The sequence below is a fragment of the Cyprinodon tularosa genome, unplaced genomic scaffold (genome assembly GCF_016077235.1).
Source record: "Cyprinodon tularosa strain WSP-4 unplaced genomic scaffold, ASM1607723v1 ctg826, whole genome shotgun sequence".
Taxonomy (NCBI): Eukaryota; Metazoa; Chordata; class Actinopteri; order Cyprinodontiformes; family Cyprinodontidae; genus Cyprinodon; species Cyprinodon tularosa.
Window position 1 is genome coordinate 39,682 of NW_024039592.1, and position 14,539 is coordinate 54,220.

At 35.1% G+C, this 14,539-nt stretch overlaps 1 protein-coding gene across 1 annotated transcript; it reads right to left on the bottom strand.

Annotated features, from left to right (window-relative positions):
* Positions 1 to 1,873: 1,873 nt before the first annotated feature.
* Positions 1,874 to 8,987, bottom strand: hsd3b1 (hydroxy-delta-5-steroid dehydrogenase, 3 beta- and steroid delta-isomerase 1). The gene is made up of 3 exons (XM_038272376.1): positions 8,648 to 8,987; positions 4,714 to 4,878; positions 1,874 to 2,960 (listed from the first exon to the last, which is right to left on the bottom strand). Exons 1-3 carry the CDS (start codon positions 8,796 to 8,798, stop codon positions 2,152 to 2,154), a joined length of 1,125 nt encoding a protein of 374 aa, XP_038128304.1. The 5' UTR covers positions 8,799 to 8,987; the 3' UTR covers positions 1,874 to 2,151.
* Positions 8,988 to 14,539: the final 5,552 nt, after the last annotated feature.

Here is a 14,539-nt window from a genome sequence, read left to right on the forward strand (position 1 = left end):
TGAAATACATATGATGTCACACAAAGGCCCATTAAACAGAACCAATGCTTAAAATGGAAAAGACTAGAGAATATGCCATTCTATTAACGCACAGGTGTTATAATTCTCACAATTTAGGAATGAGACTAACTACTGTTGGATTATTTGAATGAATCATGTATGTGTTTGTTAAACCCTAATATGAAGGCTTATGTTTATCTAATCAGGACAAGATTTGGAAATGAAATGAGAGTACAGAGTGGATTATTCTTTACATATAGCTCTGTCACTGTGCATTTGGGTTGTCCTTGATCTAACAACACTGTATTATTTTAACATGGCTAGAGCCAATGAAGTCTCCTCCTTTACAAACATATATGATGTAATGATGTGGCAGGCTGTGTGTATATATAATGCTTCTTTAACTGCTATTCTGGGCCAACTTTCTGAAGAAGCAACCCCGTGGTAACAGCTGATTTCTGTCAAAATCTGTTGTCATGCCTCATAGCTATTTAATACATATACTTTATGAAGTGTTATTTAAAGTTTTTGCTCTGAGTGATCCCTTCTCATGAATTAATCTGGGAGAAAAAGCTTAATAATGTAAATACAGAGCTTTCCTTTACACTATGGACTCCTAATTTCTGAAATCTTTAGCGAAAGTTTTCATAAAAAACAACTTGAAATGTTAAAAACAATGTTGGACAAGGGAGATGGTCGGCAAAGAAATTTCTAAAGATCACTACAGCTTAGGGTCACCTGGTATGGAGAGTAACAGGAGCCACAATACATTAAAAGAATAACTTATGAAAAAAGAACTTAAATGTATTACTTATTTGAAAATAAGGAATTTATTTATTAAAAATATAATTAATTCTTTGGTCCTATTTAATTAAGGTCAAGGAGGCGGAACTAAGGCTTCTCCTATAGAAACCCTGATTGGCTGCTTCTCACTGAGCAAGATAGGAAAACTTCTTTTTGGGTATTTTTTATTTACTCTAAAGTGCATATTGCCGCTAAAAATAGCAAAATAAGCTTCAAAAATATATTTAAAGCCCATTTAGTGAATGTTAAATGATTAAATAACTTTAGTTCTTAAAATAAAATTCATATATTTATGGAGATTCATATAATTGATTATATATTCAATAAATAAATTCAGTTTTTTTACCTGTTTTACCTGTTATAAATAAATTAATAATACATTTAAAGGTACACTATGCAACCGGTGTTGATTTTCCAGTGAGGCTCCCTCCAGAGGGCGAAAGTAAAAGTGCACTGTCGTAAATATGCACAGCTGTTCTCCTGGTTTCTACGTCAAGCCAGGCGCGGTTGTTTTGAGCTTAGCAGCGAATGACTAACGCTGCGTTCACACTGGACGTAGCTGGCGCGACAGAAGCAGCGAGTTTACATGCAAAGTCAATGGTTGACGCGCGTGAAGGCGCAACAAAAGGTCCCGCGGCGCGTTTTGAGCACCAGGCGCAGCACGTCTGAGCAGCTGAAGCAGCGCGTCGGGTGCGTTTAACGCAGGGAGAGAGACACAGCGCTGATGATCTCTCCTCTTAAACAGTTTATTGACGCCTAAATTAACTTAAAATGCAGAAATCTGCCGGCAGAATATGCAGTTTGGATTATTTAGATGAAAAACACCTACCAGCTGCCGCGGTGAACCGCTGCTGATGAAGGGATCCATACTGTTGGCGCCCCGCTGGTATGTGGGGGTCTGAGCGGCTCCGACAAAAAAAATATTGAAGGCAGGATAATAATCTGAATGAACTGACTGCACTGATTACGTTTTCAGGTGTATTTTCTCACTTAAACACATATTAAAACTACTTTATTCCCACTGATCACAGCAAATATAGCTGCAAGGCAGAGAAGATTTAAATAAATATTTTTTAAGTAATTAGTTTATTATATTATGGCACCAGTCACCCTCCATAACCGCGTCTTAATAACAGTTAATTTAAGAGCGTTTGTTTTTATATATTTTAAAGGTGTACCAATAATTGTGATGGACCCTGTCTGATTTATTTTAAGGTAACTGTTTGTACAATAAGGAACATGTGAATTATTATAGTGATAAGAACTATCCTCACACTGTGTTTGCAGCCAGTGCATGAAATGTTCGATGTTCTCAAATATACTTTTCGTTTTTTAAACCATAATGAACTAACTGGACATGATTTTTTGCCTTTCCATTGGCAGCTGAGAGGCGAGCCACTCTGTGGTGCGTTTGCGGGCCTCTTCCCAGCTGTAGCGGGGGACATACCCCAGTTCCTTCTTGGCTTTCTGATAGGAGAAGGTAAAGGTAGTGTTCAACAAGGTGAGCAGCTGCCTGTTCAGCGGCGGCACGATGCGAATGAACGGTCGTAGAATCGTGCAGATTGCCTCTAGGAAATAACACAATATATAAAAGATGCTAAGAGGCAGCCTGAGTTTGTCCTGAATACTGAAGCCGAGCGGCGACATCAAAACGTGGTTGAAGTCTGAATAACTCGTGGGTGGTGTGTCGTCAGAAAGGAAGTAAAAGTTCCCGCCAATGGCGTTCCTTTTTTGTGGATCTTTAAGGCTACGAGCTGCCTGGAGGTGTCCGAATGCCACGTTGCCCACGTAGACTGGATTCACGTGGGCCTCTGGTACAGACATGCGTAAGAGAACGTTGTTGTTTCGTATCCCGTCGCCCATGTGGTGCAGCAGGAAGCGGCAGCCATCCCCATAGATGTAGGTAGGCCTGAGGGCGCATGTGGAGAGTTGGCCTCCATTTTGCAGCGTCTCATTGTTAGCCTGAAGGGTTATCTGCTCAGCCTGCCACTTGGTCTTGCTGTAGTTGAACTTGAGAGTTGTGTCATATTTTGTGTCCTCGGTGCCGTTTATTATTGGCTCTCCTCTGGGGTTTGGCCCCATCACTTCCACAGTGCTGGTGTAGATGAAAGAAAGCACGTTCTCTTGGATACAAGCCTCCAAAAGCAGCTGAGTTCCTGCAATAAGAAATATCATAACACTATTAAACTACTTTAATTGGAGGGATAAACTCAAAAAGGTACAGTATGACTCTGGATTTGCCCCATACAGAATTCTTCCTCTTTTTACGTTTTGTCAGAATTTAATTGAATATTAGATCAAGTCAACCTAAAAAAGCAGCTTTCAAATTATTTATATTTTATTCTTTGTCACAATAAACTTTCCTAGGATGGGTTATTAGGGCCCGAGAATGTTTCTTTTTTTTTTTATATACGAGAATAATATGATGGTAATTTTTCCCACCACAGTGGGAACCATTATCTACCAATTGGGGAAACACAGCAATTTTTAACCTTCCCAGAAGTAGGCAGTCTCCCAAATTACATCAAGATAATCTAATCTGGGACGTCAAAAAATAGCAAGTTATGCAAAAACAGTCATAGTGTTTATAGTTCAAGATGCAACAACAAATATTGAGCAAAGATTGTATTTATGGAGAAGTTTTAAGGCCAAATTCACCAACAACCAAAAAAGAGCATGCTGATTCATCCCACCTTTGCCAACAGGTCTCTTCACAAGCTAGACTTCAGTAAAAAAGATTAGGTGGGTCTAATGGAGCCTAGGCAGAAATTCAACAGAAGAAACTCCTTGTTTTTTCATACATCCACCTGCGACACAGCCAATCAGCTTTGAATCACACCTCTACGAAAGCCAATCAGCATCCAAAGCTCATCTTAAAAGGCCTCTGATACGCACCTGTCTGCTCCTGTGCGCAAGCGGTGTATGCGCTGTGACTTTATTCAGGTGACCCGTTTCAACCCACCTCCAGCCCCTCCTCCACCTTTGTAGCTAAAGCTTCATCAGAGTGTCATTCCTCCCGGACTCTTACTGCATTCCCTGTCTCATCTTAACCGGTGCGGCAGAAGACCGCCATGTTGAGCCTGGTTCTGCCAGAGGTTTCTTCCCAACAGGGAGTTTTTCCTCTCCACTGTTGCTTCATGCTTGCTCATCTTGGACAGGTTCTCTCAACCTGTGTTATCAAACTGGACTTCCATCTTCCAGGTCCCTGAATGAAGCTCTAGTATCAGATCACACAGTCCACTGGATCTCCCCATAAAGCTCAGAATACCAGCAGTCTACAGACTGACCAACTTCATCTATCTCCACTCCACCACCAGTTTCAGGCCTGGGAGGAAACAGCCCTATTCTTTACTCCTGTTCAAGCATATCTATCAAAATTAAGCGCTATGTTTCCTGCCGAGGTCTGAGCACCAAAGACAAAGTGATTGTATCAATACATTTCTCCTAATTGTCTTTTCTCTTTGTGTGAGTTTTTCAGATTCAATTAGGCAAATATTAAACACTTTAGAAGGAAAACTAACAAAACAAATCAAGGGTCAGACTTAGATCCCTGTGGCATTAAAGATAGGCGTTATTGCTTCCATGATTCAAAGTTAAAGAAATTAAGCAAAGAGGAATGGACCACAACTCTCTCCAGTTATTTAGAAATCATGTGACCTGGCACTTCAAACACATGGCAGTCATCACCAAGGGGGACACAACCACAGCCAGGGTAGTTTGGAAATATAGCTTCTTTTAATAATTTAAATACTGCTTTTTAAATCTACTTGGGTTATATTTATATTTTTGTAATCATTTTATCAAAAGCAAAATTAAAAACTTTGGGCCAAAAACTGCTTCTCTGCTCTGTATACTGTCAAACCAATTAAATATCATTGTTATTAATCAGTTTGCAGTAAAGGAAATTACCTTTGACATTGACTCCGTACATCTCGCTGTACGCCACTGATTCGGTAACATCGATAATGGAGGCGATATGGAACACAATCGATGCGCCACGCAAGGCTTTTCTTAAGAAATCCCCGTCTCTGATGTCCCCCTCGAACACGCTCAGCATCGTCTTGCCTCTACAGTCTGAAAAAAGAAAAAAAAAAAGGATCATAAATTCCATAAAAAAATGTTATATTTCTATTTTCATCTTGAAAATCATCTGAAATTCTATTGAGACATATTCCTAAGAATTGACATTATATATATATATAGAAGCAAAAAATAATCATAGAAAAATTTTAAATCTTTAAAGACAACCTTAGAGAAAATAAAATACGCTTTGAGAAAAAAAAAAGCCCATAAAATAACAAACACACTAAAAGAAAAACTGGAAGATAAACTTTATGAAAAAAATTTTCACATGTCAGCGGGGATGTTTTTGTTTGTGAGATCTTTTTGTTTGTGTTTAAGGATATATTTGTGTGTGTGGATGTGTCTGCCTAAAACCAGAGTTCAGTCAAGCCTGAATCTCTTTAATACCGCACTGACCTGAATATAGGGCTACCCTGATTATAAGACGACCTCCTCTTTTCAGGGCCAGGTTTTAGGAACAAAACAAAAAGAACGAAAAGAAAAAAAAAGACTGATAAACTAGATTTATTTGGTTTAAAGAAACTATTTTATATCAAGTGCTAGCAATTTCATTTTAAATAATGTTGGATTGAAAGATTTGTGCAATTAAACATCAGAAAGTAAAAGAAACACAAAAATGACACACTTAATTGAAATCTTCACTTAAACTGGAATGCAATCTAAACTTTGCTCACGGAACGTCAAAAAAACCTGCATAAGTGCAACAACCACATGATGAATCACAAAGCATTTTATTTTTAGAATATGAAAAAAAAGAAAAAAAAAGAAAAGAAAACTGTATAGGTACATTTAACTAAGTAATTTTAGGAAAAAAAACTTGTATGAGTAGATGTTCTTTACAGTACTTTAACTTTTATTCTTGTAGAGAGAATAGTAAGACTCTTAAGTTAATTTTCTGATTACATTATGGAACATAAGCACCTCAGCATATCTGGAGAACTGATTAATATACAGTAAAACGTAGATATTGTCACTTGAACTCCTTAAGCCTTTTATAAGATACGTATATTCATTAATTACTCTGAGGACTGGTTTTAAATGTACATGTTAAAAAAATATGTTTTGAAAAGTGTTTCATCTATACATATTTGCTATTTTCTAATCATGTCATTTAACAGTATTTTTATTTAACTATTTTACTTTATTATATACTAAGGAATACCAGAATTTGCCCATAAATCTTTCTGGCTACATAAGTTTAAATGTTAAATTAAGGAGCCATTTTCCAATTCTTGAATGATTTATCAGATGTCTATGTTCCTCTTTTGCTTTAAAGTAGTCCTTCTCTTACTGGAGAAAACGTTTTGGGTAATCGACTCACCTTGGTTTAAACTTCTTTATGGGTACATACTGTAGTCATGTTAATGCCAAAGAGACCAAAATTCAGCTGTTTATAATAAATTAAGGATCTATACTCCAAGCTTACAAGGGAGAGTAAAATAAAGCAAATGCAAATAAAAAAGTAAAATAGAATAAATAAATTCTTAAATAAATGCATTCTTAAATAAATACTTAGTTAAATTCTTAAATAAAAAAATAAAAACATTTATGTTTAAATAAATAAATAAAGTAAAATAGAATCCCGGCGCTGGGCTGCTATCCTCCAATGCTCCGGCGCGTTCATAATATTCCTGGTCACATGGTGTTGCCATAGCAAATATACACAGAAAAGCTATATTTACTAACAAAAAAAAAGCTTAAAAGACAAAATATTAAATACTTGCAAGCAGGGTGCCGTAATGTGTCATAAAAACGCAGATTTGATTATATAACTGACGTATACATTTTTAAAATGTAATATAACTTGACAAAGTAGCTTTTTGTTTCAGTCATCCAGTTAATTAATGGATCAGATATTTTCTGTTTTCTTTGAAGGTAACATGACTTTACTTATTAACAGGTGAATTAGAACTTTAATGCTCCCCCAGTTTAGGAATTCCCTGCTTTTTGAAAATTAATTACATTTCTATAACATTTGATACAATTTTTCAGTTAGGGAACTCTATTTGGTATAAATTGCATTACTGTGGATTAGTTAATCCCAGTATTGAGGTGAACTGAAACAGGTGAAGGACATAGATAAAAGCAACTATTATTTATACGTCTGTGGTCCTGTGGCCTTCTTCTTACTGTACCAACAGTGGTTATCTGCAGAAACATCCCAAGGTAAACACATCCAGGTCGTATCGCTTCACAGTGACCTTGTAGAAGTACCCACACTATATATTACCACGGTACAGCTTTAGGGGTCAGTACGTTTTATGTTATTTATGACTAATCCAAAGTAATTTATAGTTTTGAGGTGAAAGAATGAAGAAGATAACGTGAATAAACTTACTATGGTTTAGTAGCTATCAGAGTCCGCATGAGTTACATTTAATCTTTTATAAACTCAACTGTTGTGATAAAGTTGGGAGAAACGTGGAAACATACGAGACAGAAATCTAATTTAAGGTGCAACCTGATCCTCACTGTGAAACATAGTGGTAGAAGAATTATGCTGTGGGAAAACACTATTAACCGAGCACACGAAAGTTGGTAAGGGTCAGAGGTGAATACAGGACAGTTGTGCCTCAAGGCTTTAGGAGGAAGAAGACCTGAGACTGGAGTGGAGAGGGAAACACTAAACATACAATCAGATGTTTAGGGGAATCAATATTATACTCTTCATGGTTATAATCTGATGCATTAATGTCAATATCTCGTTGTCTCCTTTGGAGAAGAGGGCTTTCTCTGCTTCGACACATCTCTTAAGAATATCCAGAAGTTTGCTGTTATGTATAAAAAAAAAGGCATAATATAAAAATATATGAGGCATAATATATAATGTATTATATAATATTAAATATATTATCTTTGCAAGGATTATCTGATGTCAAAATAGTTGACATTTGTCCACTTCTCTTTAAAATAGAAATTGCTCTTTTGAAGGAATTTGCTTTGTTTTAGAAGGCTATGCATGTTTTCCCTTTAAGAAATTGTCTGCAAGTCAGGATGGAGATGTGGTTTCATAATAATTTTGAGTTAAATGCCATACAAATTTACTAAAAGACAATAAATACAACATTTTATTGCTGCTGGTTGGCTTTGTAAAAATATTATTCATTCCTAGATTTACAAATGAGCACCAATTATGAGCCTGGTGATGCCGTGTCTCTTGCAATCTTGTAGATAAAAAAAAAACAAAAAAAACTTTCATTCTTTATTTGTGAAGGTGCTGGACCATTTTGTTGATCCCTCAAACTTAGTTTTTATTTTTTATTTTTATTTTTTTACAGGAGATTTATAAAGTTTTTCCTAAATTCTTAAGGGATTTGTGATCTTAGTCCAAAAACTGTCCAAAAGCCATTCGATCATGCATATGTGAGCTATCACAACTGTCTATTAACAGTTTATTGAAAGCGTGCCTTGGCAAATAAAATTTGTAAAATCTGGTTCACTTTTAAGATCGTTTTAGAACAGTTTGACTTGTTGCACTCCAGCTTCTTGTATTTTCATATAAAGGCAAAAGATGTTATCCTGTATCACATTTAATAGTGTGGTCATAAATAGCCTATTTAGCAAAGAATATCCTTAAAATTAACTTTTTTGTGTTGAAATGTATTTCTTTTGAATTATTCAAGTAAAACAAAAGATATACTCTGCTAATAATAACTTTTACTAAAATTATTTAGAAAATTCAAAATGTATCATGAGTAAATTGTTTTTTTCTGTCTTTTTATATAATAGTTAATGCAAGGGAAACAGTTTTTTTTTTTACCTTCCAGACTCTGTAAAACCTCCAGCTGCACGTCTCTGTCCAGCAGTCGGATCTCAGCTGCTTTCTCTTCCTCCAGCAGCAGCCTGACCAGTCTCTTCCCCAGGAATCCACAGGCTCCTGTTACCACACAGACATCACCTTCCAGAGACATTGCAGAAAATACTGTAGTGCACTAATAAAAAAAAATAAAAAGTCAAAAATAGATCTTCTCTTTCAGTGCGTCTTTCTTCCTTTTCTACTTCAGAGCAGCCTCTTTGAAAAAAGACGCTGAAATCGATTCTTGGCAGAGGTTAATTTGGGGGATCCTTGATATTTTGGGGTGTCCTGACAGCAGGGGAACAGCAGCACCTTCTGCTGTCTCAGCCTCAGTGCTCCACTTTTTGTAAGAAAAGTTACAAAAAAAAAAAAAAAGAGTATTATTTGCTCCAAGGCAGTGTGGGAAAAAAGGGGATGGGCTCTGCTACTTCAGGGCTGGAATGTTTTCTGGTGCTAAACAAAACAAGGCTTCGAAAAAGCTGTGCAGTAAAGGTAAATGTTCAATAATAAAACAGTATTTGGGGAAAATATAATAGTCTGTGAACAATTAAACCTGTTGCTTGTAACACCAAGAGCTGCAAAATAGGTGAGTTCTGATGCAGTATTAAAAGTTGAAGTCCTTTTATTAGATACCCGACAAGCTATTTTATTAAAATAAAAAATGTTTTATGCATTTCTTTTTAAATGCATTTTGAGTATTTCTTTGAAGTGGACAATGGCAAATAGGCAAAATAAGCATAAATTTGTTCTATCAGGTCTCATATAATGTTTTTTAATATACTGATCAAACTAATAAATGTCAGAAATTCCATAGATTGGTGCATTTGGTTTGAAATGTATCACACAAGAGAAAGGAAAGGCTGTTATAAAGTTAGAAGTGCTTCATTTCACTTTCACATTTTCCTTCGATATTTACTAAACTATTTATTGAAATTGTTTTATTCCATAATTTTATTGAGGTTCTAATTTCACTGAAATACAACGGCTTAGGGTAACAAACTTTCATGTCCTGATTTTTGTTTAGATTGTTCCTTTTTATATCTATATGTCTTGTAGATAAATGCTCTAAAGACAATAAAGGTCCTCTCTGCTTTTTTCTATATATGTGAAAATGCATGTTATATGCATTTATATGTGTGTATATATATATATATATATACTTTTTTTTTTTTTTTTTTATAAAACTAGTGAACTTTATTGACAGGAAATGGGCAGAAGGTGAAGCATAGGAGTCAAACCCAAACAGCTGTGTCAAGGATTTCTATCCTTTGTAGATGCAGCGCAGGCTCCACCTGCACCACACACATGTGTTTCTACTGCACCAAGGCAAGTAGGTGAGTTTATTTCTATTGCATATTTCTGTGGCAAGACAATTAAAGGTCCTGTGCAGGAGAAGAAAAGAAATTTGCAGCGAAATGGAGGCAAAAAAAAGTTAAAAAGAATGAAAGATAATTATTAGGATAATAATTATCATTCATAGCACAAAATTCAGTGCAAAGACAATTCAAAGGGCTTTACATAAATTAGATAATAAAAGACAATGAAAAGCAGATAGACAGTAAATAAAATATTTGGACCACAGCCTTGAACTAATAATACCTCAGTGAACATTTAAAGGCAGCTCTAAAAAAAAAAAATTCAAAGGCAGCTCTAAACAAATGTGTTTTTTGACTTAAAAGAACTCAGGCTTTTAGCACTTTTCCAGTCCTCTGGGTGTTTGTTCCAGATCAGTGGAGCATAGGAACTAAATTCTGCTTCTCCATATTTGGCTCTAGTTCTGGTTGAACAGAGTAGGCTGGAACTAAAAGACCTGAGTGGTGTGGGAGGTTGATACACGGACAACAAACTTTTTATTGAGGTCCTGATCTTTTTTTATAGACTACAGAAGAATTTTAAAGTCTATTCTCTGAGCTACAGGGAGCCATTGGAAGGACTTCAGAACCAGGCTGATGTGCTCTTCTTTCTTAGTTCTAGTGAGAACGCGGGCAGCAGTGTTTTGGATCAGCTGTCTGATGGACTTTTTTGGCAAACCGATGAAGACACTGCTGCAGTGATCATTTCTAAGATAAATGCATGAATTAGTTTTTCTGGATCCTGCTTAGACATTAGTCCTTTATTCATGGAAATGTTCTTCAGGTGATAAAAAGTTGACTTGGTTTCTGCCTTTATGTGCCTCTAAAGGTTCCTTTATAGATATAAAAATAGATAAAATGATTGATAAGAAAAAAAAAATAGTGATTAAGAATATGTAATGAAAGTAAGACTGGAACTTAAAATGTTTAGATAGCAAAGTCAAAGGCCGCTCTAGACAAATACATTCTTAATATTGATTTGAAGCAATAAAATGGTTAAAATGCTCTTTACGGTTTTCTGGGAGTTTATTCCAGATGAATGGAGCACAAAAAATAAAAGTAAAATCTGCTTCCCCAGTTTGGTTCTGGTATAGAAAATAGATTAAGGCCAAAGGACCTGAGTGGTTGGTGTTTTATTCCACTGACAGCAGGTCTGCAATGTATTTTATTGCTAATCCATGTAATGATTGATAGACTTAAATGCCTATTTTAAAGTCTATTCTCTAAGGTACAGGGAGCAGGTGTTATGTGTTTAGCACTGGGGTGGTGTGCTCCACTTTCTAAGTTTTAGTGAGGACGAGGGGAGCAGCATTCTGGATCAGCTGTAGCTGTCTGATCTACTTCTTAGGCAGACATTAGACCTTTAATCCTGGAAATGTTCTCCAAGCGATAGGTGGCCACATTTGTTATCGTTTTTATGAGCCTCTAGAGATTCAGATCTGAGTCCATCTCTTCACCCAGGTGTAGCGCCTTTTTGGTTGTTTCTAGCTGTATTAATTCATGCTGTAAGCTAACTTTTGAACACTTCCCGTTTGTTTAAAAAGCTTTTCTCAACTTTTGCTTTGATATAGCCAAAGAAAACTTTGGCAAATTTTTGTGTGGGTTCTTTTAGCTGGAAATTGTTCACAGTCACAACAGTGTGTCATCTGTATATATTTACTGTAGTTACACTGATATCTGTTAAAGTTGTAAGGAAACGGCTCTTCAAATGGTTGCATTTCCGAATTTTCCCGAGTGGTGCACGACTTTACATGCATGAATAAAGTGAATGCGATTCAGCTTTTATCAAGGGGGCGGGATTGTTATGGCGGAAGGTTCACAAGCAAGTTTGATTGTGGCCAGTTTGTCGGAAGCATCTTGCTAACCAGTTAAGAACTTAGTGCCAGTAGGTTCCCAATGGGAAATTCCATTGGGACCAAGTAGCACTAAATTGGTGACTTAGAAACTACACTGTCAAGGAACGCTATGGACAGCGGAAACATGCAAGAGGAGGAGAGTTTTGTGTCGGAGGTCATGGATGAGTCTCCTTCGTCATACATTTTAATTTTATACATGTTTAAGCCACAATGATTTGACTTTTAAAAATGATTTCCCTACGACTTTAAAAGGATTTTTGTGATCTCTGATGAAACTTTACCTACTAGAAAACCTGTTATTATCTAAAGTAGTTTATTTCAAACTTTATTTGATGAAGTCTTTTTTTTTTAACAGCTGCACTGTTTCTTACTTGTCAAATGGAGAAGGATTTGTAAAAGAAAAAATTAGGGTTTTATTAATAAAGTTGCCTTTCATACTCCTTGTTTGTGTGTGTATCTTAGAATGTTTTATAAAGATAGCTTTTTTTCACAAATAAGGACTAATCTAGAAACCTTAGTGAGGAAACACAAGATGATAAAATCTTTACATTAGGGGGAACTAATTTAGTGATGTGAAAGAGTACAAGGCTACATCAACCTAATAAAACGAGACACAGACATTTCAAGGGAACTTTTGTCTGACATACGACCAGATGTGTTTTTTATTCTGCCAAATGTTTAATCGTAGCTGGCCCCCTGGTTTGCTCTGTAAACTATAAAGTGGGGGTCAAACGAGTGAGTTGTGGAAACCATCAGTGTATTTTTTTTTTTTTACCTTGTAGCCACTCTTACCACTGATGGAGGCAGGGATTTTAATTTGGGACAAGTCAGTTAGTAATCATACATTTAATGTCTTGTGTCCAAGTGCTGGAACTTTGTAAGACAAACCGTCTCAAGATTTTCTGTGTTGTAAACAAATCAAATAATTAAAAATTTGCTTTTTTTGGTGTTAGATTTCAGCACATGATGGTATTGTTTCGAACTGTTTAGAGAAAGCAAAGTGGTGTTAAGTTAATTCTTACAAGCCTTAATCCTCTACCTCAAGATTAAATATCACAGAAATGTTTACTTAAAAGCAGTGATACATCTGAGTGGTGGCAACGCTGCAAAAACTGATCTAAAAATAAGTAAAAATTTGTAAAGAATTTGTAGGAAATTTATTTTGCCTAAGACAAGATAATTAGATATTATGAACTTGAAATAAGATAAAGAAGTTGTTGTTGTTTTTTTTAGCATAGATCCCATATTTCATTTGCTATTTTTTTTATTTACATCCTGAAATCGTTGGAAAATATCCTCACTTAAAGAAAAGTTGACATACAGAGATTACAATATTTGCAGTGAACGACAGTAAAGCCCAGAATTTAGCCCTAGTTTTAATCTGTTTTCTCCAGGATGTGGTCTTCCCTAATGCTTGGACGACCTTTTTTTTTTTTTATTTTTTATTTTTTTTTTAACCACACTGCGTCATTGTACTTAACTTTCTGTTTATGGAATAGCACATATACTTAGAAATAAATGTATGAGTCCTTTTGAGGATGTCACTGACTGTCGTCTGGAAAAGTAAAGTTGATGTGGATCATAAAACAATCATTATTGTATAAACATGTGTAAAAATGTTTTACATGATATCCAAGCTGAATTCTGGATATTCTTTTGCTATAAAATATGATATATAATACAATAATAGCCTATGCAATAAATATAAATAACATTAAAAAATAACTTTAATTGGCCAAGGGAAAGACATTATATAGATTAATTACACACATTACACACACATTTTCATGACCTTCTAACTATTAATTATAATGATTTTTCACTTACAGTACAGCTAATAAAATCAAAACATTAGTGATTTTTAATATTACACCAGACCAGGGCTGGACTGAGTCCAGCAAATAGCACTGGGCATTTTTGGCCACAGTAGCCCACCATGAATAATTTTATTTAATGGGGAGATACACTACATTGTGGAGATAAAAAAAAAATAAATATATATATATATATATATATATATATATATATATATATATATATATATATATATATATATATATATATATATATATATATATATATATATATATATATATATATATATGTATTTATATGAAAATATAAAAATTCTGGTAACGACCAAAATAATATATAATAGAAAATGCAGATTATTTTATTATTTGCAAAATTGATTTAATGATTTCATATCAATTCATATAAACGTTTTTGATTAAATTATGACAGGCTTGCCAGCAAATTGATGTTGGCCCACTGGGCGTATGTACAGTGTCCAGGGAAGGCCTGCACCAGGCTGAAATGTGAGCTTAATGAAAAGCATTTTTAATAGCTATTTAAAGGTTAAAGGTATTTTAAAAGGCCACACATCATCTGACAAGATATTCCTTAATTGACTAAATATGATTTTCTTCAGTTGAACTTCAGTTATCCGTTTATTGAGAAATTAACAGTCGCTAAATTAAAAGAAATAATGAAATTAGATGTTGTATAACAGTGACCTTGTCTTTCATAGGAGGCCCTGTTATTCTTTAAATAATTTATATGCCAGAATTTCTTCCTGATGATGTTTATCTAAACGGCCGTTTTTAAGCCTGAGACAGAGTTTTGCACGGAGTGACCTGTAGACAGAA